At 35.4% G+C, this 22009-nt stretch overlaps 1 protein-coding gene and 1 long non-coding RNA gene across 4 annotated transcripts in view; one reads left to right on the top strand and one right to left on the bottom strand.

The window, feature by feature from the left end:
• The window catches only part of LOC113937242, a 55655-nt gene extending 54863 nt beyond the window's left edge, over nucleotides 1–792 (bottom strand). For 2 of the 3 annotated variants that reach the window (XR_003524558.1, XR_003524560.1), the window contains exon 1: nucleotides 639–773. This is a non-coding gene — a long non-coding RNA (uncharacterized LOC113937242). Of the gene's footprint in view, nucleotides 1–638 lie in introns of all 3 variants that reach the window. The other variant, XR_003524559.1, reaches the window with a different exon arrangement.
• Nucleotides 782–21321, top strand: C1D (C1D nuclear receptor corepressor). The gene is made up of 5 exons (XM_027621213.2): nucleotides 782–909; nucleotides 14257–14403; nucleotides 15165–15231; nucleotides 15545–15600; nucleotides 18263–21321. The coding sequence occupies exons 2-5, from the start codon at nucleotides 14266–14268 to the stop codon at nucleotides 18425–18427; spliced, it is 426 nt and encodes a 141-aa protein (XP_027477014.1). The 5' UTR covers nucleotides 782–909; nucleotides 14257–14265; the 3' UTR covers nucleotides 18428–21321.
• The last annotated feature ends 688 nt before the right edge of the window (nucleotides 21322–22009 follow it).

The raw sequence follows: 22009 nt of genomic DNA on the forward strand, positions 1-22009 counted from the left end.
GTTATGTTAACCATACATTACATCATTAGTTTTTGATGTAGTGTTCCATGATTCATTGTTTGTGTATAACACCCAGTGCTCCACGTAGAATGTGCTCTCCTTAATACCCATCACCAGGCTAACCCATCCCCCCACCCCCCTCCCCTCTAGAACCCTCAGTTTGTTTTTCAGAGTCCATCCTCTCTCATGGTTCGTCTCCCCTCCGATTTCCCCCCTTCAAAGAAATTCATTTTTGCTCTATCTTACAAAAGTATCTTTCAGTGATGAATTCTAAAACTAAAGAACTTGTGCTTTCACCACAGATAATTTGGGAGTCCGCTCTAGATGGTTAATTTTGAGGCAGATATTGGGAGTGTAGTAAGAACCAGGGTCCCGGAGGGGCGCCTGGCTGGTTCAGTCGTTAAGCGACTGCGTTGGGCTCAGGTCATGATCCCGGCGCCCTGGGACCGAGCCCCCCATTGGCTCCCTGCTCGGAGGGAAGCCTGCTTCTCCTTCTCCCACTCCCCCTGCCTGTGTTCCTACTCTCGCTATGTCTTCTTCTGTCAAATAGATAAATAAAATATTAAAAAAAAAAAGAACCAGGGTCCCGGAACCAGTTTAAGCAAAAATAAAAACCTAACAAAGCCTTAGTAACTAACATTTTTTTTATGGTTATGTATGCCCAACTTGTATCTGGGTTTCCGCAGAATACAAATCTAGTAAAAGGTACCCGTTTCTTGCCCCAAATCCTTCCACAGGTCTGGCCTGAGGTATTTGAGGGTAGTCGCCCAGGGGAAAGGAGACAGGGGGCGGGGTGAGTCGCGTGACGTTATCACAGAGCGCCGCGCGCGCAGCGGACAGAGACGGCGCCTATTGGCGTCACCACCACCCGACTGCTTTTTCTGGAGACAGGAGTAGAAGGCCCGCGAGGTATTAATCAAAGCTGGGGTTTGAGTTTTTCTCGTGTTTCTGCAAAAGTTCGCTTCTTCTCGGAGTCCCTCTTTTCATCCCCGGGCTGACTGAGGGGAGCGGGTCGGGCTGCGTAGCCTTCGCGAATGCGTTACCTCATACCTGAGCGTTGGGGGGATGGCATTGTTGCAGGACCCCCACTTCGGTTTGTCCTGCGGCTGCTAGCCGGTTTTGGCTAAACTTGGCCCCTCACCACTCTCTCTTGGTCTGGCCTTTAGTTTTTTTTCTCCTCAGCTTCTCCTCTTAAATATTGGGAGGTGGAGGAGAAATTAAATGACTGCACAATTTTCAGCTGCCGTCAAATCTTGTTTAGGGACGAAGGCCAAAGTGTAAGGTGTAGGGGAATAACTTTACTATGTTGTCACCGTTTATCATTCACATACGGCCTGCCGCTGCGGTATTAGGCCACGTGAGATGGTAGGCTAATTTCGATTTAAAGGCGAAATCTGTAGTCGATAATCTCGACGAAGTTTTTCATTATGCCTCAGGAAGGCTAGGTGCGATTCAAACTTCTGTTTAAATTATCTTTAATGTCTTTCTGTTTGTTGACCTCAATTCAATTTTGGCTTGATAAAGATGTATATGTCCTGCTTATTAATCTCTTTGGACTGTCTGATAACATACTGAACCGAGAATTAACTATTTTGACACTGGATCTGAAAATGTTGGATCCGAAAATTCAGACAATTCCTTTTGAAATTCAGAGAACCGTTTGTGATTTGTGGACATGCTAGAACTCTGTTTTGTTGAAAGATAAAATAATGACCGTGTGAACAGTGGTTTTCCAAAATGTTACAGGGTGTTATAGCTGCCTTCAAATAGTTAATGTTATATGTATCACAGGTCAGAGGTGATACAGTTTTTCATAAAACTGCTTTTAATTTTCAAATGGTTATTTATATGTGTTATCTCAGCTACTGATTCCAAACAGTTGACCCTTCAAGTATGGCTTTGAATCGTCCACATTGGTCACATTTGGTCAGTCTCACTTTAGTAAGTTAATAACTATTACCACTAGCTAATGTATTGAGTGGTAACTGAGCCAAGCACTGTTCTAATAGCTTTACCAATATTATTCATTTAACTTTCACAATCGTCCTATATACGGTTATTATTTTAGAGATGAGAATTTTGTAATAAGCGAATTCCATGGTTTTGGAAGGTAATTTTGCTGCTTCATATCTGTAATTTTGAAAATACTTTGAATTAAACATTGGCATTAAAAGAAGTAAATTCATTATCTGATGTAATTATTCATCTCAACTTTGAGCAACCTTTTGTAATTTGTATCTTTTTCTATTATCAGACTTTGGGTTAAATTTATTTAGAGGTTAATACCTTTAAAAGGAAAAAGTATCTTTTCTCAGGGATTTTACTGTTAGTTTGAAGGAGAATTATAGATGGCATCAATGTGAACTGTCTGCCGAAGGAGCAATATTATTGATAGATTGTTGTATGTGTGTTTCACCATTATTTTCTAAGATAATGCAGTGCAAAAAGGTCATTATGGTAATAGAATTCTGGTGCAACATCTGCAGATGTCTCAAAATTATAAATTGGATTTTTTTCTGGCTCAGTTCATAATTGTATGTAACTCTACTTAGCATAGGAATGGAAATAGCCCTAGAATGTACCTTATGGTATATTTTTCTTTTGGATCCATGTGGTGACTTCCTAATATCTTTAAGTACAAACTCTAATCTGATATTAAGATTCTCAAAATTTGTCCCCAATTTACTTTCATTGGTTTTGAAGGGGTAACAAACAGTTACTAAGTACCTAATATGTGGCAAGATGTTATGTTAGTCATGTGCAGATGCAAATGTCATGCAACATAAATCCTGCTTTGAAGGAATAACATAGAGGATAAATAACCAGTGGAATGTTCTGGGCAGAGGAATGTCATGATCTGATATAGGTTTTTAACAGGATCACTCTGGCAGCTATGTTAAGAACAGATTGTTGGAGAGTGTGGTAGGCAAAAGCCAGGAGACTAATTAGGAAGGTGTTGTAATAATTCATATGAGATTATAGTGGCTTCATAGGGTGAAAAGAAGTATGGTGAGAGGCAGTTCAATTTTGGATGCATTTTGTAGGTAAAGCTAACAGATTTGTTTATGGATTGAATGTGGATTGTAAGAGTGAAATAATTGTCAGGGTTTGGGGCTTGAGCAACTTGAAGGGTGGAATTGCCATTAACTAAGAAGTGAAAAACTAAGAAAGGAGCAGTTGTGTGGGGGAAGATTAGGAGTTCAGTTATGACATGTTAGGTTTGAGATGTCTGTTAGTCATCCAGGTGGAGATGTTGAGTCTACCAAGTTTAGAGTTCAGTGGGGGGAGTTCATTGCTGGAAAAGAACATTTGGGAGTTGTCAGTGAACAGATGGTACTTAAAATTGTGAGACTGGAGATAATCACCAAAGGAATGAATGTAAACAGAAAAGAAAAGTAGTATAAGACCTGAGTCCTTAGGCATTTTAGCCTTTATAGGTTTGGGGAGATGAAAAACCAGCAAAGGAGACAGAATAAATAGCTAGTGTGGGACAATGACAGTTTTGAGAGTCTTGTGTTGTGGAATTCAGGGCTGAGTAGTGTGTTCATTTTTGTCAAATGCAATGAATGAATGGATCAAGTAAAATGAGGTTTGACACTTTTGGATTTATCAAGATACATGAGAAGGAGTATGATTGATGGATATATAATAACTAAGTCTGGAGAACTTGGGAACAAAGAAGAGATACTTTTGTTTGGAAGCTATGGGAGCCTTTATAGAGGAGGGGCATAATTAGTCTCCTGGCTTTAAATAATTAATGTTTCACTAGGCCCAGAACATAGGGGATGGGGTGTGAGGATGGGGTAATCCAAGCAGAGGGAAGGGCCTTACTTTTTTCCGTTCAAGGCCATACATCCCAGTCAGTTGTTTTAAGGATGCTTTTCCAAGTTCTTTCCTAGCCATTTCCTCATTCTGGATAATTATTCTTGCTCTAGGTCTGAAGAAATTCACAAAAGACACAAATTAATGCTAGTTATCCTCAACCAGGTACTCGCTTAGTTCCCTGACAATTCTTTTTTTTATCCTTACTCCTCCTAGCACATACTCTACAGTGCCATGTAAATGAATAACATTTACTGAGCATTTACTACATGCCAGGCACTAAGGGTTCATTTATTTAATAGATATTTATTTAGCAACTATGACATGCTGCCACGATACTTGGAATGTAATCATGAGCAAAGACTTGCCCTGTACCAGGATTACAGTATAGTGTGGATGATGGGCGTTCATCAAATAATCGCAGAAGTATAAAATTACAACAATGACAGGGAGAAACCAGGACGCTGTGAGACTCTATAAGTAGTGAATGTGACTTGATCTGAGTGATGAGGGAGCTGGGTTAAGCAGGCAAAAAATGGTGGTGACTGGGAGTCCTCACAATTCTAGGAGTTCTAGGCAGAGAACAAGGCCAGAGAGGCTTTTGTACGTGAGAATAGGGAGAAAATGGCCTCATGGTGGCTAGAAAATTTATGTGTAGAGAAGGGAATCTATTCATATGGTTCTTTGAATATAATAGAGCTAAAGAATATAGGTTTGATTTTAGCTGCTAAGTTGGGGGAAATGACATCGGGCATATTTGGGAATAAATTTCGAAATTTCAGATAATTAAAAAATTTATGTATGATATGTAAAAATATATAATTATTATAATATGTTATATTTATTATTGTTTAAAACGCGTAATTCTGAGAGTATAATGTAAAATGTGCTCCTTTGCCTTCCTGCTTATTGGTTTCCCAGAAGTAGCCATAGTTAGCAGCTTCTTTTGTATCCTTTAAGAAATTTACATGCATATACAAGTATATGCTCATACATCTTTTTTCTTAAAAACAAATGGGTTGTATTCTATATCCTGCTTAGTTTTTGTTCACTTAATATATCTTAAGAATCTGGCTCTACTTTATACTTTTTCACTGCCTCAGAGTATTTTATTGAATGACTATGTCATAATTTATTTAACCAGTTCTTGTTAATGGTTCTCTGCTTTAAAGTTTCAGTATTTTAAAGAGGGCTATACTAGATGTCCTTGAACGTTATCTTGTGTGAAAATGTACTCTTTGGGAAGTAAAATTGCTTGGTCAAAGAATTTGAACATAAGTAATTTTGAAGCACAGTGCCAAATTCCCACCACCCCCCATACTCAGTATACACTCTAATTAATAGTGAATGAGAGACTGTTTCTCCTCACCTTTGACCATATTAGATACTATCAGTCTTTTTAATTTTTGCTTGTTTGGCAGATGAAAAGTGACATCTTGTTTTAGCGATTTATGTTTCTTTGATTATAAGATTGAGTAGCTTTATCTTTATTGGTCATCTGGATTTCCTTTATATGTGAGCTTCTGATTTTCTTTCATTTTTCTTTTGGGTTGTAGGTATTCTTTTTGTTGTTAAGTTGATTTGTAGGGGTTCCTTTTTGTGTCTTTGTGTTGCAAACATTTTCCCTAGTTTTACATATGACTTTTGACTTGTGTTGGTTTGTTTATTTACTCATTCCGGCATGCATACATTTTTAGGAGGGCAAGATAATGTATAGGACATCAGAATTTTTTTAGAAGGAAATTTGTGACATTATTGAAATAATTAGACATTCTGGAATGTCAGCCTTTGTTGGAAATGTTAGTAATATAAACCTCATTTGAGGCCACAGGGTCTGTTTTGTTTTTATAAGCTTTGTTCAACAACTATCACAGGTCTGTTGAGCTCGCCCAGTAACCTAGCTTCCCTTTACCCCCAATTATATTTGGAATTGAAATGGCAGATAATAGAGCTGCTTTAGTATTCTAGACTGTAATTTCTGTTTAGGTGTTCCTCAATTTATGAACCGAGTTATATTCTAAATGTTAGGTTTGTGAGTTAGGTATCTAATTTCACTATAGAAATAATGTGCATAGGTTCTTTTTTTAAAGATTTATTTATTTATTTTGAGAGAGAGAGCATGCGCATGTGAGTGCACAAGTTGGAGGGAGGAGCAGAGGGAGAGAATCTTTCAAGCAGACTTCCCGCTAGTGAGAAGCCCGACAAGGGGCTTGACGAGGGGCTCGATCCCACAACCTATGACATCATGATCTAAGCTGAAATCAAGAGTCAGACACTCCACTGAGCCAACCAGGTGCCCCATACAGAGTTTTTTTTTTTTTTTTAACGATTTTCTTTATTTACTAGAGAGAGAGAGAGAGAGAGGGTACACAAGCAGGGGGAGGGGTAAAGGGAGAGGGAGAAGCAGACTCCCCACTGAGCAGGGAGCACAACGTGGGGTTCAATCCCAGGACCATGGGATCGTGACCTGAACTGAAGGCAGATGCTTAACCGACTGAGTCACCCAGGTGCCCCCCACCCTGCCCCGCTACATAGGTTCTTATCTCTATTCTCAAAGTATAAGTAATTCATGAAGGCTAGTTTTTTTTTAAATTGCAAATTCAAGATGTCCTGTAATTTTGCCCCTATGTACTTCAGTATGCATCCTTAAATGATATTATATAACTATAATGCCATTTTCAGCTGAATTCTAATTTCCTAGCAATAATCTTAGTGTCATCTAACATCTGATCCGTATTGATTTCTTTGTCTCATAAATATTTTTTTATACTTGATTTGAATCAAGATCCAAACAAAGTCTGCATATCCATTTGGTTGTTAGCTCTCCCAGATCTCCTTAATCTCTTCTTCCTCTACTTCTCCCTTTTCTTAGTTTTTCTTCATCACATTTTTTGTTACAGAAACCAGGTCAATTGTCCAGTAGAGTATTTCTCACTTTAGATTTGTCTTTTTGCTTTCTTGTGGTGTTAACTTGTTTCTCTATCTTCTGTATTTCCTGTAAAATGGAAGTTAGCTTTAAAGGCTCAATTAGATTCAGAGTCAACTTTTTTGGGAAGTTGGAAATGCTACGCAGATGGTGCTGTGTACCTCACATTGCTTCACATCAGGAGATTCATAATGTTTGTGTCCTACTTTCAGTGATGTGAAGATTGATCCCTGGGCTTAAGTAGTGATAGTCTCACTCCTGTGTTGTAAACTTCCCCATCACCCCTTTATCTGTCAGTGATTGTTGCCTGAATCTATAATTTCATCAGGGGTTGCAAAATGGTGATTTTTTTTTTTTTTTAATTTGTCATTCCTTCACATTTGTTAGTTGGAATTTGAAGTCTAGTTTTATTACTTGGGAACCTGACAATCAGGAATAACAAGGCTATTTGGGGGGAAATTCTGTCAGAACAACAACTTGTAATGCCAGGAATGTACCTTTTTTTGCTGTAGTTCTGGAGGCTTAAAGGAGTGTGACGGTCTTTTTGATGTGACAGCTTGACTAGGCTGCAGCCCCAGATATTCAGTCCAAAACCAATCTAGGTGTTGCTATAAAGGTATTTGTAGGTGTGATCAAAATCTACAAATTAGCTGACTTTAAGTTAGGAGGAATATTCTAGATAATCTGGGTGGGTTTGATTCAATCAGTTGAAAGGCTTTAGAAGCAGAGCTGAGGCTTCCCTGACAAAAAAGAAATTCCACCTGTGGACAGCAACTTCAGCCTGTAGCCAAGATTTCCAGTATGCTCTTCCTTGATGGCTGCCCTGCAGATTTTGGAATTACTTAGCCAGCCCCCACAGTTGCTTAAGCCAGTTTCTTTCAGTAAATCTCTTCATATATCTCCTATTGGTTTCTTGCAATAAATGTCTTCAAATCTCCTATTGGTTCTCTGCTCTGGGTGAGCGCTGGATGGTACCAGGAGCAACTCCCCTGATGCCGTTCTCTAACAAAATGGGGTGGGGAGTTGTGGTAAGGGTCAGAGAACCTACATTGTTTAGGGTGATCATATGATTTATTGCTCAGACTGGGACTTCTGAAAGAGAAATGGGGAGCTGAATGGATGGCCAGTAGAAACAATAGGCACAAACTAGGATTGTCTTGGGCAGATTGAGACATAGTCATTCCACGTGTCAGCCAGTGGTGATGGAACATCAGTATGACACAGCCCCTTCAAGGAGCTTGTAGTCAAAGGGAAATTAATTATATCAACAGACAATACCAGATAGTGTTTTAGTGATATGACAGCTTGTAGTTGCGTTTTTCAGAGAGAATAGGAGGGTGGTACTCAGAGAATTCTTCACTGGCTGAAGCAAAACCTGATCTTATGTCTAAAGTTTGAACAAAGTTAAGTGGGAAGAATGGTTAATGTACAGAGAGCCATGTAGGTGAAAGGTTAGAGTGAATGAGCGTGGCACATCTGGAAGACTGCCATCATGGCTGCAGCTGTAGGATTGGAAGAGGGGGGCAATGAGAGATGAGGTTAGACAAGCAAGAGTCACGTCATAATAGGCCTGGTATCCATACTGAGGGATTGGGGAGCTATTGCAGGATTTTAAGCAGAGGTGTACCATGACTAGAGTATCTTTATAGAAAAATCATATCTTGTAACTTTTCAAAATTGAAAGTGGAAAAAATTGACAGTAGGGAGACTACTCAGAGGCTCTTGAAATGATCTAGTCAGTGAGAGTGGAGGAAAGCTTGTGGTGTAAGGACATTGAGGCCAAATTGATGGGACTGATTGGATCTGGGGTCTGAGGAAGGGGTGATGGGTGACTCCCAGGTTCCTGACTGGATTGACCTTCCTGAAGTAAGAGAATCGTCGGCAGGAGGTAGGGAGATGGCTTCTGTTCTTGTGTGATAATATGCACCCCTCCTTTTCTGCCTGTATTATGATTTTCCTTACCAGTGAGAGGAGGGAGGGAGTGGCAGTGACATCCTGTAGGGATTACTAGGGAGGGTTCCCTCCATCTGCACTTAAATCTTAGCCAGACCTTAGGAATGGAAAGAGGCCAGTTTTCTCCTGCCCTCTCCTACCTCCACCTCTGCTGCTGGTACTTTAGAAGGAGCAGGTTGAAGGGCGAGAAATACCTTTAGACCTTGGGAGAGGGTAAGGAGCAGAGGAGGTTGAGTTCTTTTCTTCTTTCCCTTTGGACATTTTACTGTGTACAACTTTGGGCAAGTTATTGACCCTCAAATAAAGGAGTTAATGTGTATAGAGTACTTAGAATAGTGCCTGGCTTATAGGCAGATTTTCAAATGTTTGCTATTGCTGCTAATACCATACATTTCATGGCTTTATTCTGGGATCTGAGTAGCAAAGGGAACAGAGGGAAGTTTCTGCAGTTCTCTCCTTGTAGATTTTCCTGTGGAAGGAATGAATATTTAGGAACTGTCTGTATAAAATGTTAGAAGAAATCATATGAATTGGAGGGAATTTCTGATAATAGAAGAACCATTATTTTGTAGTCTGCCTTGCCTTTATTTTTTTTAGTTAGGAAAAAGGCAAGTGGTTCAGTTCATATTTAATGAGGGTAATTATTCTTACTGCTTTGCTTTCACTGTTCATCCTAACCCATTTTAACGATAAATAACTGCTTGTTTATTGGGGCCTAGGGACCAGGGATAGTTGTAGGAAAAATCCCCATCATGATTCTGGAGAGGAAAAATATTCTCAAATAGAAAAATTGGATGAAAAAAATGCACATTTAAATAAAGACCTTCCTGTGTTTTTTATATTTGCAGTATTTGTTAAAAGCCAAAATGCATTGTTAAAATATGCCTTTATTTGAATTTAATGATTTGTTTTTTATTACAATTTTAGTACATGCTTTTTGAAATAACAAAATTTAGGGATGCCTGGGTGGCTCAGTCAGTTAAGCCCTTGCCTCTTGATTTTGGCTCATGTCATGATTTCAGGGTTGTGAGATCCAGTTTGGCTCAGTGCTGGGCATGGAGCCTGCTTAACAGTCTCTCACTCCCCCCGGCCCCGGCTAGCACACGCATGTTGGCTCTCTTAAAAAAAAATCATGAAGAATGAAGAATTAAAATGAGTCTGCTTTGATCCTATTCCCTAATCCCTGCCTCTTCTCAGAAAGAATGTCTCTTTTTTGTGTATCTCTTTCCAGACCTTTTTCTACATATTTTCATATATACAGGTCTTTAAAAACAAATGGCATATGTAAGATACATATTGTTTTATATACAATGTTCTATGAATTTTTTCACCACTTCTCATTGTGTGTTACTACATAAAGATTTACTTGTTTTTAATACTCTTTTGGACGGATGTGCTATAATTCATTTAACTGTTTCCCTATTGATGAATATTTAGATTAGTCTTTCCAATATTTTGTTAAGAGTTTTTTCATTCAGCAAATGTTTGTTGACTGTCAGGCAGTGCTAGTGAACAAAACACAAAAATTTCTGCTCTCATGTGGCTACATTCTTTTGGAGGTGGCCAGACAGTAAATGAATAAAATAAATATGTCATGCTACTGAGCACTGTGAGGTAGAGAAGGAGATAGGAGTGCTGGAAGTCGGTGGGGGTAGTGGGTGCATTTTAACAAAGGGTGGTCAGGAAAGGATTACCTATAGGTGACGTTTGAGTAGAGATCTGGTGAAGGTGAAGTAATGAACTCTGAAGCTCTTGGTGCCGGAGAAGCATTCTAGGAAGGGAAGAACAAAGGTCCTGAGGTAGGGGCATGCCCAATGTGAAGGGGAAGAGCAATGAGGCCATTATGGCTGGAGAGTCAAGGACCATTCTGTAATTTTAGGTCTGAACAGTTGGAAAGGTAGAGTTGGAAAGACTATAGCAGGCAAGACTTTGGTTTGGGTACATTACATTTGAGAATCTATTAACATCCAACCAGAGAGGTATTGAGTAAGCAGTTGGAAATGTGATTTGGAGTTCATGGGGAGGTCAGAGTTGGAGATAAAGACCTGGGAGTCATCAGTATATTAATGCAATTTAAAGTCCAGAGCTCACCTAGGGAGTAAATTAGAGGGGAAAAAAGAATCAAGGACAGCCTGTGGGCATATCAAGGGTAAGAGGCTGAGGATATGAAAAGGATGCAGCAAAGGAGACCAAGAAAGCAGCCATGAGGTAGGAGGGAAACCAAGAAAATGTGATGCCCTGGAAACTAAAGGAAGGGAGTGAACAATGTCAAGTGATGAGAACTGAGAATTGACCATAGAATTTAACAGTGTGACTATGTGGGTGACCTTGACAAGAGCAATTTTGAGTGAGAAGGAGGGGACCTGGTTGTAGCAGATTCAAGAAAGAATGGAAGGAGAGGAATTGGGACTGTTGGTATAAGCCCGTCTTTCAAGGGTTGGAAAATGTTTTTTTTTCTCTGGAGGGGATATGAAGTCAAAATGTTTCTTTTGTTGTCAAAGATGGAGAAATAAAATGTGGTAAGCTTATGGTTAATGGTAGAGCAGAAGGAAAAACTGATGCAAGAGAAAGTGGGAGAGATTGAGAGAAGAGTTCAAGGTGTCCATTTTAATAAATTTGTATGTATGTATGTATACAAGGATTTCTCTAAGCTAGATTCTTAAGACTGCCTGAGTCAAAGGGTATGTACATTTAAAAAATCTATACCAGTTTACATTCCACCTTCATTGTATACCCTTGCCAACACTGAACTTTGCTAATCTTTAACATTATTGCCATTCTGATGGGAGATATCTGTATTATTTTAATTGGTAGGAATTCTTTATATAATCTAATTCTTTATTATTGGCAAATATTTTTCCCAGGCTGTTTCTTGCCTATTAACTTTGCTTATGGCACACTTTTACCATGTACATTTTTTTTTTCAGTTTTTTATGTAGTTAAGTCTGTCCCTCATTTCCTTTTATAGCATTTGGGTTTCATATGGATTATATAAATATTTTAATAATCTTTTAATATGTTTATACATTTACCTTTTTAATTCATCTGGAGTTTATTTTTGTGTATGTTATGACATAGGTATCTCAGTTTTTCATCTTTTTCTGTGTTCTTAAACAGTTAAATACTATAGAATTAACTGTTTCTTAAAGGTTTGAAAGAAATTACCTGTATCTTCTAGACTTGGAGCATTTTTGGAGGGTAGATCTTTGACCTTAAAATTTTTGTTCTGTGGTTAATCTATTTGTTTTACATACTTCTTTTTAGGTTAATTTTGGTAATTTTTTCCCCCCGAGCCCCTCATTCTTTTCATCCAGATTTTCCAAATTTATTGGCTTAAAATTCTACGTAAGGAGAATAAGCACTAAATCTTCCCCATATTTGCAGTATATCCCTTGTACTTACACCTTTATCTGGGCAGCAGCTGCTGGAGCCTTCCAAGATCTAGAGATTTTGGTTTAGCTGTTTTCAGCCCTTATGCCCCAGTTCTTAGTGCCTTTCATCTTGGAGTTAGTTATACATTCACCTTCTCTTTTGTTTGTGGGGGATTGCAGGCTCCTTGGTCTCTTTCGTAACACGCTGATCCCATTTGCTTTTTAGCTTACAAAAATTTGTGCTGTTGAGGTCTGCTGATGGATACATGCCCTTTTTGGTTTCCAACATTACTCTGGACTTATTTTTGGATTTCTTTTGTCATTTGGAGAGATTTTGGGAGGGATGAGAGGCAAATACATATTTTTAGTTAGCCTTTTGAAACAAGAAGTCACAATTCCTTCCTGTGTGGTTTTCTTTTATCAGGTCCTTTTTTCAATTGCTGGTTGCACAGTAGTTAGATAGTAACTTTACAGCCCAAGCAGTGATAGCCAGATAGACTTGACTTTTTTTTTTTTTAATGAAACCAGATGACTCAGCAGAATGTACTTGTTGAATAGAAATGTTGACACATTGTCAATAAATATTCCAATAGTACTTTTTTAAAGTTAAGTGACATAATCATAACATTTAGAATTATAAGGGACTTTACAGATCATTAGACCAACTGCCTTATTTTATGCATGAAATATTTGAGGCCCAGAGATTTTCAGTGATTTATCTAAGGTGACAAAATCAGTGATCAAGCAAGACAGAAAGCCCAAGTTTCTTTACTTCAATTCTACTATGCTTTACTATTTTACACATTCTTGGTTGTTCTATTTATCTTTGTAATGAAAGAGGTATTTTCATTGTATTTAAAAAATATGTATATTTTTTAAAATCTACAGATGGTACGTATGGCTTGGAATTGCTTCTGAAAATTTGGTCTTAGATATCATATTAAATATGTTGGTGTGGATTTTGGTTTTTCTCACATAGATATTATGTATTATGATATAAATGTGAATTTTATTTTATTTTTTTATTTTTTATTTTTTTTAATTTATTTTATTTTTTAAAATATTTTATTTATTTATTTTACAGAGAGAGAGAGAGAGACAGTGAGAGAGGTAACACAGCAGGGGGAGTGGGAGAGGGAGAAGCAGGCCTCCCGCCAAGCAGGGAGCCCGATGCGGGGCTCGATCCCAGGACCCTGGGATCATGGCCTGAGCCGAAGGGAGACGCTTAATGGCTGAGCCACCCAGGCGCCCCATAAATGTGAATTTTAAAAGAATGGGCTGTCAAGATATACTCTAGCCTAAATGAAAATCATATCGTTTATTTTTCCCAAGTTTCCTCTTTTCTGCTGGTAGACTTTATGTGATTTATAGACTCTCTGAATTTGTTATTACAATTTTAAAGAGGCTTAAAAAATATATATAAATGTAAGTATAGGCTTAAAAATGATTTTAGTGATAGTCATAAGCTATTTCAGACCTAGGTTTTCTAATTTTTTAGTTTAATATACCATGCTGCTAGATCAGCACCTAAATTAATTAATTAATTTATAGATTTTATTTTATTTATTTGACAGAGAGAGATATCTAGAGCAGGAACACAAGCAGGGGGAGTGGGAGAGGGAGAAGCAGGTTTCCCAAGAAGCGGGACGGGACCCTGGGATCATGATCTGAGCTGAAGGCAGACGCTTAACAACTGAGCCACCCAGGTGCCCCTCAACACCTAAATTTAGAAGGGCTAAAATTTTTCAAAGTTTTTCAAAGAAAGAGCTTATCATTTTTTCAACAAGCATAAAGGATAGGATATACTCATCGTACTTTCATAGCTTTGGTTGGTCTTTAATTTCAACGGGTCTTTTATTTTTTGTAAGTTTTTAAAATGTGGGATTTTGATTATTGATAATCCATGTTTGGTCTTTTGTTCTTGAAAGGCATTGAGGCTCTGATACGTGCAGCATTAGTGGACTTGGGTAGGTTCTCTTCTCCCCCTGCCACCTTGAACAATTTGAGGATGCAAAGTGAATGTAGTTGCTCTAGAATTATATTTTAAGATTTGTATAGTTATCTTTAGGTTTTAACTCTTTTAGTAATTTTTAAATGCATGATATAACTATTGATTTTGTTTTTGTAAACTAAAGAGCAATCTCTGTCTTCCACAAATTCTAAAAATTTAATTTTTTTTTCCAGTTGGTCATAATGGCAGGTGAAGAAATTAATGAAGACTATCCAGTAGAAATTCATGAGTATTTATCAACATTTGAGAATTCCATTGGTGCTGTGGATGAGATGCTGAAGACCATGATGTCTGTTTCTAGAAATGAGTTGTTGCAGAAGGTATTTTAAAAATGTAATTTCTAAAAATGTAATTCATAAAACAGAGTGCTATGTTATGAAAATATAGAAGATACAGATTAATGACATATGTTCCTTTTCCCCTTAATTTCAATTTTATAAGTGTTTGGTATTTTTAGGGGGAAAAAACAAAACAGAACTCCAACCTTAGGAAATACTTCCTAACTATATATTTTTTTTAACTATATTTTTATTTTGACTTGGTTTTGAGAAAAAAGGAGCTCTTAACAACATTCTTTTTGACAGACTCTATCTTTGACCTTTTAAATATTACAATGATGTTATCAGGGTTTCTGGAAACCCTATAGGACAAAAAGAGTAAATTGACTTTGACAGTCTAAAACAAATCTCATTATGTTTCTTCTGTCTTTGGTATTGCCTAAGCATTTTAGCCTGCTTCTTATACATAAGTGCATCATGTACAGTGTTTATATTGATAAATTACTTTTGACATACAAAACCCAGATCATAACTCCTGAAATTAAAATAATTGAAAAGAATTTTGCTTGGATTATACACATTCCTTGTCTAAGTAAAGTTGATACCCTGAAGTGAAAATTTGTGGGCAAAAATCACTGGTTAATAAAACTTTTTCTTTTTGCAAATTATTTCAGGATCATTTGGTTATTGGATTATAGGAAGGGAGAGAAACATCTCTTTGATACATTGTATTTGGTGAAAGTTTATGTGATGGTGCTCAAAATTTGTATGTATTTCTTTTTTCTTTCTCTCTTTTTTTATAGTTGGACCCCCTTGAGCAAGCCAAAGTGGATTTAGTTTCTGCTTACACATTAAATTCAATGTTTTGGGGTATGTATATTAATTTGGAGTTAATTAGCAAATTATTTATTGTGTCAAAGGTGATTTATTTTTTAAATGCTAGCACTTTATATACGGTTATACTTTATGGCAATTTTAATAGTCAGATATTTATTTCTTTTAAGTCAGAGTACCAGATATCCTTGAGGCACATAAAAATTTACTATTACATAGAGGTTGAATAATTTAAGACTTAATTAATCATTTTTTGTGACATTTCTTTTTTGTGAGTAACTAGTTTCTTTAATTAATGCTCTTAATTAATATATATGCCATTTTATTCCATGAAATCTTTGTCTTGTAGTTTATTTGGCAACTCAGGGAGTTAATCCTAAGGAACATCCAGTAAAGCAGGAATTGGTAAGATTGCAGTGGATTTCTTTTTATTTGACTCTTTGTTTGTTGTGGTATTCCTGAAGTCAAAGTCACAGTACCTTTATCATACTAGCTGTGGAGAACAAAATTATTTAGAGTCCAAATTATGAAAGTGAGCCAGATTTCCTTATGTCTTTTCCTTACCTTTGTTAGGGAAATGGTGTTCCATATATTATATAAATCTCTGGATGGGAAAATGTTACAATTCAAGTAATTTATAACTTCCATATTATTTTTTCTATAAATTCTTGAAATCCTGTTCATCTCTACAACTGCCTTTTTTTTTTTTTAAAAAAACTCTTACACAATTCTTAAAAGTATATTCTAGTTGATTTACTAGCAAAGACGGGAAAGTTTCTCCCCCACTTTTCAATTTTTCCATTAATTCATTTTCTCAGCAGTAAAGAATCCAGTTCAGCAACAAAGCTAAAAGCTTTTTTGGCACCAGTTGTATGTGTACTGTCCAGTAATTCTGCATTACTGACATATTTACAACCTGTAATAAATCTTCTAGGTTTGTCTTTGTATTCCATTTAGATGTATAAGTACAGTATATAAGGTCTAGTATCTTGAAGTTTTTGCTGACTTCAAAAATTAAATCATTCAATATGAAAGAAAAAATTAGAAATCTAACTTACAGTAACCTTCTTGACTTGGCTTTATGAATAAGAATGTTAATAAATTTATTCTTTGTGTTTATAAGATATAAGGTAAATATATGAAATACACTTGACACTGTATTATTATTCTCAAGTCTTATGGTGGTTGATATGTATGTTATTTACAACTTAGTAGAATACTTGGTCATTTATTTATAAAAAAATGAGTAAACCAGATATCTTCATTTTATAAATATATGGACTAATGCATTGTCTTCTTTTAAAGTTCTTGGGGGAAAAACAAATTTATTTTTAAATACAGAAATTGTGAAAAATATTTAAAGCAAAAATGTAAAACAATATGAGGCACAGATCTTGATTTGACCGGTGATACTGACTTTAAAATCTTAAGAAGTGTGCCCTGTATCATCTGTTTTCAACTTTCTAATATGGACTTTACATTTATAAGGTTTCTCATTTTTCCTTTAATACAAACTTATTTGTAATGTCTTAATACTTGATTCTGTCATTGGAAATGGATAAAATCATCATCTGTCTTTTTTCTCTGTCAGAACCCACTTTATGGAGGAGTACATTCATATTCTGGACGATGGTTGGCACATAAAAAGCATACATAAACCCATTCCCCTTTTCTGACCTTGTGACAGACATCACTAATTGATCACAGAGTTAGTGTGTGAGAGGAAACCTATTTGTCATATATATCATGAATGGGGAAAGGCATTGAAAATAGTCAATTTATTTATTCAACAAATAATTGCATGCCTATTGGAAGCCAGGCATTATATCCAAGTGAGATGGTTCCTCTGTGAATAAAGCTGACAAATACCACTACCCTTGTGGCAGATGCCAGACTATCTAGTGGAGGGAGACAAGCAATTAACATAAACTAATAATAAATACATATAGATATATAGTATGTTAGAAAGTTATATGTTATGGGAAAAAAATAGCATAGGATGAGGGGGATTGGAGTGCTTGAGTAGGATTGCCATTTTAAATGGTAAAGGCAGGGCCTATTAACAAGGTTAACATTTGAGCCAGCTGGAAGGGAGAGAGGGAGTGGCTATGTGGATATTTGAGGAAGATCATTCCAGGCAAGGCTGGGGTAGGTGTGTGTTGGGAGGACTTGGGCTTTTACTCTAAGGGAAGCAGACAGCCATGAGAGGATTTTGAGCAGAGTTGTCAGCCTTTCACAATTAAAAAGTTCTAGGGGTCTGCCTTTTTCTGAGTGTATTTCTATAACTATTTTGATTATTTTAATAAAACTTGCTTTTTATTAGTGATCAATCATTTACTATGCTATTTTATGGCTCTCATCCCCTTTATTTCTCCAGTGACAGTATAAAATAGCCCTTTATTCTGATTAATGGTCTCAGAGGATTCAAAGTGGTATGGCAACCTTATTATGTTCCTCACCTTGTAAAGTCTGATTAGAACTGATTAGAAATATAGAAACTGTATTTCATTAGAAAGTATCATGTGCTTATCAATCAAAACTATGAAATTGAACAAAAAATCTTGTATTTTCATTTTCTTATTTTAATTGTGATACTAGAAGGTAAAATAAAAAAAATAGTTAAGTACTACTTCTTCCATTTCCTGTTTAGAAAAGTTTCAAGAGAGTTTAATTTGTATGTTGCATACAAGTATATGAGAGCTCTATTTTAGATTATAGACTTCAGATACATAAGAGTTCTTATATGGATTTAGGTTAATGTTAAATTAAAAAATATATAACTACATATGAACAATTCAGTGTTTATCTCTGTAGTGATGTCTTAGTCTAGTTCTTCCCCTTTTGAAACACTCCAAATACTTCTGAAATGACTTTTTAATGTCTGTTCCCCCCAGACTATGAACTCCAGAAGAGCATGGAACATGTTTATCCTATTCACTTGCACTTACTAGCACCACTCAATAGGCAATAAATACATATCTGTTGAATTTAACTGAGGTATAGTATAATAAAGCTTAGTGGTGGTGAACAGCTTAGTAAATCCGTTGCTTTTTTTTTTATCTTTAAGGAAAGAATCAGAATATACATGAACAGAGTCAAGGAAATAACAGACAAGAAAAAGGCTGGCAAGCTGGACAGAGGTGCAGCTTCAAGATTTGTGAAAAATGCCCTTTGGGAACCAAAACCTAAAAATGCATCCAAAGTTGCCAATAAAGGAAAAAGTAAAAATTAACCCTTTGGTTTTGATGTACACATACTGTAAAAGTACATCACTTTTATTGTTTTCCACAAAATAGATGATTATGTGGCATTGCAAGGTTTAAATGTATTTGTTATTGAATCCATATATAAAATTTACATTTTAAATTTGTAATGCTAAATATTCTTTCCCCTAGAAAGATTAAGTTATCTTTATTGATTTTCCTATAGAACACAATGAGGTTTTTAACATTGTGATATATTTTATATTTATAGTTTATTATCTCTCTTGACAAGACTCTTATTTCCTTATACAGGTCAATCTTTCAAGTACCATTTTATAAGCAACTATGAAATTTAAGTTAAATGTTCTTTGTAAACATTTGTCTATTTTAGTAAAAGGCGAAAGATTTATGCAATCTGAAGAGAAACCAGAGTATAACATTTGTCTATTTTAAATGAATGACTTTATGAAGTATGCTCTCTGAAGGCTAAAGTTATAAATACATCTGTTTTCACTATATAAAGAAAGAATGAAATGACTTAAATGCCCATTTCTTTCCTATATAGCTACTTCATCATGTTTTCATGATTTTGGGAATTATTGCTTTTTTTGATATTTGAAGTATGAAATTAAGACTTTAAGGTTATATTTTAATTCTTGGCAATTTGCCTCTATGTCCCATTTAAGGTAAAATATATTCTCATTAGCTTTAGTTGGGAAATGAAGCTGTATATTAATGGCTGAATTTTGGCATAATGGCTATACCCTATCAATAAAGGCTGTAAAGGTTGTATAGATGACTGTTTATTTTTCTCTTTTGTGTAAATTTGCCCTTGAAATTAGGAAGATAGGTTTTAGAGATTATTAGGAATAGAGAAACTCGAGTTTTTGTTGCTTATGCATCATGCCTATAGATCTTTTTGTCTCATTTTTTCACATTTTTTGATTACATGGTTTTGAGGTGATATCAAGTACATACAAGTATTTTGGAACAACTTTCTATGTTTATGTAATGCCACACTTAAGGAGAGGACAAGTCCAAAGGAGATTATATTGTGTTTATATTCTGATTTATTTTTTCAGAATATTTGTTACAGAGAATTCTACATATTAAAATTTTTTTTAATGTCTAAGTCCTTGGATTTTAATTATATGCTCTTAATGCTTTCAGTTTTTGAATCCACATATCCACATCATTATTATAGGAATGCCAAGTACAGTAAAGTACTTTAATTTTTGAAAAAGAAGTTAAAATTTTCTATGTGATTAGTTCTGCATAAGTAACCTTGCATAAATGGATTTCTTGATTTATGGTAGAAGATGTTGGAAATGTCTTAAAATGTAATGGATTTTGTAAAGCATGTTGAACTCTTTCTATGACACATGAAGAGGAAGTCACTGATAGATGCAGAGTCTTCTGGCTCAGATGTCAGACAATTTTTGAAGTGGAAGAACATTTATAGTTACTTCATTACTTTTTTCACCCTCATCCTCAAATTTCTAGCTTTTTTAAAAAGTAACTTCTTCATGAGAGAAATAAATGTTATTATGAACAAGTGTAGTGTACATGTGTTATTTATTACAAAGAAACTTACAACTTGCATTTCTGTATATTTTCTAATTTCATAAAGAAAAAAATGAAAAATGTCATACAGTTGCAGAAAATCATTAGCCAAGTTAGGGTTTGTGAAAGTCCAACTCTAAATTCTGTTAAATTGGAGTTTCTTAGTGAATAATTCTTTCAGTGTTTTATTAGTAGAAATAAAAAACAGTTGAGTGTATTCCCTTTTATAATGTAGAATTTGAAATACATATTACGTGGCACGTAATCAGGAACTGAATGGTGGTAGTGCAGTGCGTGCTCATTTTTGTTGTTGTTTATTCATTTCACAGATATTTAATGACATTTACATTGCCAAATACTACTCAGGTTCCAAGGAAGACAACTCAAGCCTTTATTCTATTTTTATAAAGTGTTACGAAAAAAGTAGTCTTTTTGTTCAATTCAGGTTTTCAGAGTTACTAGAAAATTTATGACAAATTGTGCTCATTAACCTTAGTCAGAACCATAAAGGGTGATGGGTTGATCTATTTGACTGTGGTATAGTTATTGTTAACATAGTTTTTTCCAAATGACAGTCTGCTCTAAGTTTAGATGTTAATCACATCTTTTATTAATCTCTTTGGAAATTAACAAGTTGGAGAGGTTATAGCTATAGATATTTTTAAGATTGGAATTATAGACTATTAATCTAATACTAAATAATGAGATTTTGTCTTTTAATATTATTTTAAGTACAATTTTCTTGTTAATAGTTGCAGGATGGGAATTCATTTTAGTAAAGTAGAATATATTAGGAAAATTGAAGGTTGAATTACGGTTTACATTCCTGGAATTAGGAGGTTATGTCAAGTTGATTGGTTTTTAAGATACCCTACAGATTAAAAAATTGTTCTCCTTAGCTATTAGAAGTGGATTGGTATTATTTCTAAATAAGGCTTTTAAGATTGACTAGAAATGTAGGAAATGCTTCAAAAATGGACAATGTATTGAATATAGATACTAATTTCTTAAGTAGGTGATTGGAGAAAAAGATGCTCTAGGAATCATTCAGTTTATGATATAGTTAAACTATAATTTTATGCAGTAAATTATTAGACACTCTGGCTTTACAAAGTGACATTAAGTGAGAAAGATTTGAACAGTGATTCTGACCCTCATGTAATAGCTAAGTTTGGTATATAAAGGGAAGAAAAAGAAGCCTTTGGCATCTGATTTTCTTCCCTCATAGCATAGTTCATAAACTTACCCTTGCCCAAATATATTCAATGGCTCCTTTACCAAATGACCTTGGTAGCAACCTATTTTATATAAATGTGATCTGAATGTACTGTACTAATAAAAACATTTCCTTTTCTCTGTATCCTGGTCTAAAACTCTCTGGTTTTGGAAATACAAACTACATTTTGTTTATTTTGTATATTAGCATTTTATAGTTGTCATTAACAATTATGTTAGGGGGAAAAGTATACAGGACTTCATAGTGGAATTCTGTAGATTTGTTCTACTTTGTTCATTTGCTATTATATTGCTTGTGAGCAGGATTTCAAGAAAATGCTTTGAATGTTTTTGGCTAGCAGATATGTTTTCCAATCAGCGTGAGCTGTCATAGAGTACTCTTTGGAGCAGCCACCCTCTGACTTGATGTGCCTTTTAAAAGTGTTTATTTTATGGCATAATTTTTAATATAGCCAGGAAGGATTAGTAAAGTTATCTAGAAAAGGGGATAGCTATAGTGATCTCTATTGGCAATTGAGGTTTAATTTTAATTCTGCCCCCCACCAAAAGGCCAAAACCCAAAACCAGTCTAGCTCTGTATTAGTCTTCTGTTCATAAAAGGTTGAGAAAAAAATGCTAGCTCCCTCCCCTCCCCCCATAAACCTTGAAGTTAAGCAAATGTATTGTGGCAGAATAACTGCATGCAAGATGTCAATTTTGTAAAGTGATTTATTTCAGACTGTGTACAGAATTTGATGGTGGGGAAAAATAAGCTTTTATAAATGAAACATTTAAGAGATGTTTTTTATTTGCATTTTTAAATTTTTTTTATT

Source organism: Zalophus californianus, chromosome 8 (genome assembly GCF_009762305.2).
Source record: "Zalophus californianus isolate mZalCal1 chromosome 8, mZalCal1.pri.v2, whole genome shotgun sequence".
Lineage (NCBI taxonomy): Eukaryota > Metazoa > Chordata > Mammalia > Carnivora > Otariidae > Zalophus > Zalophus californianus.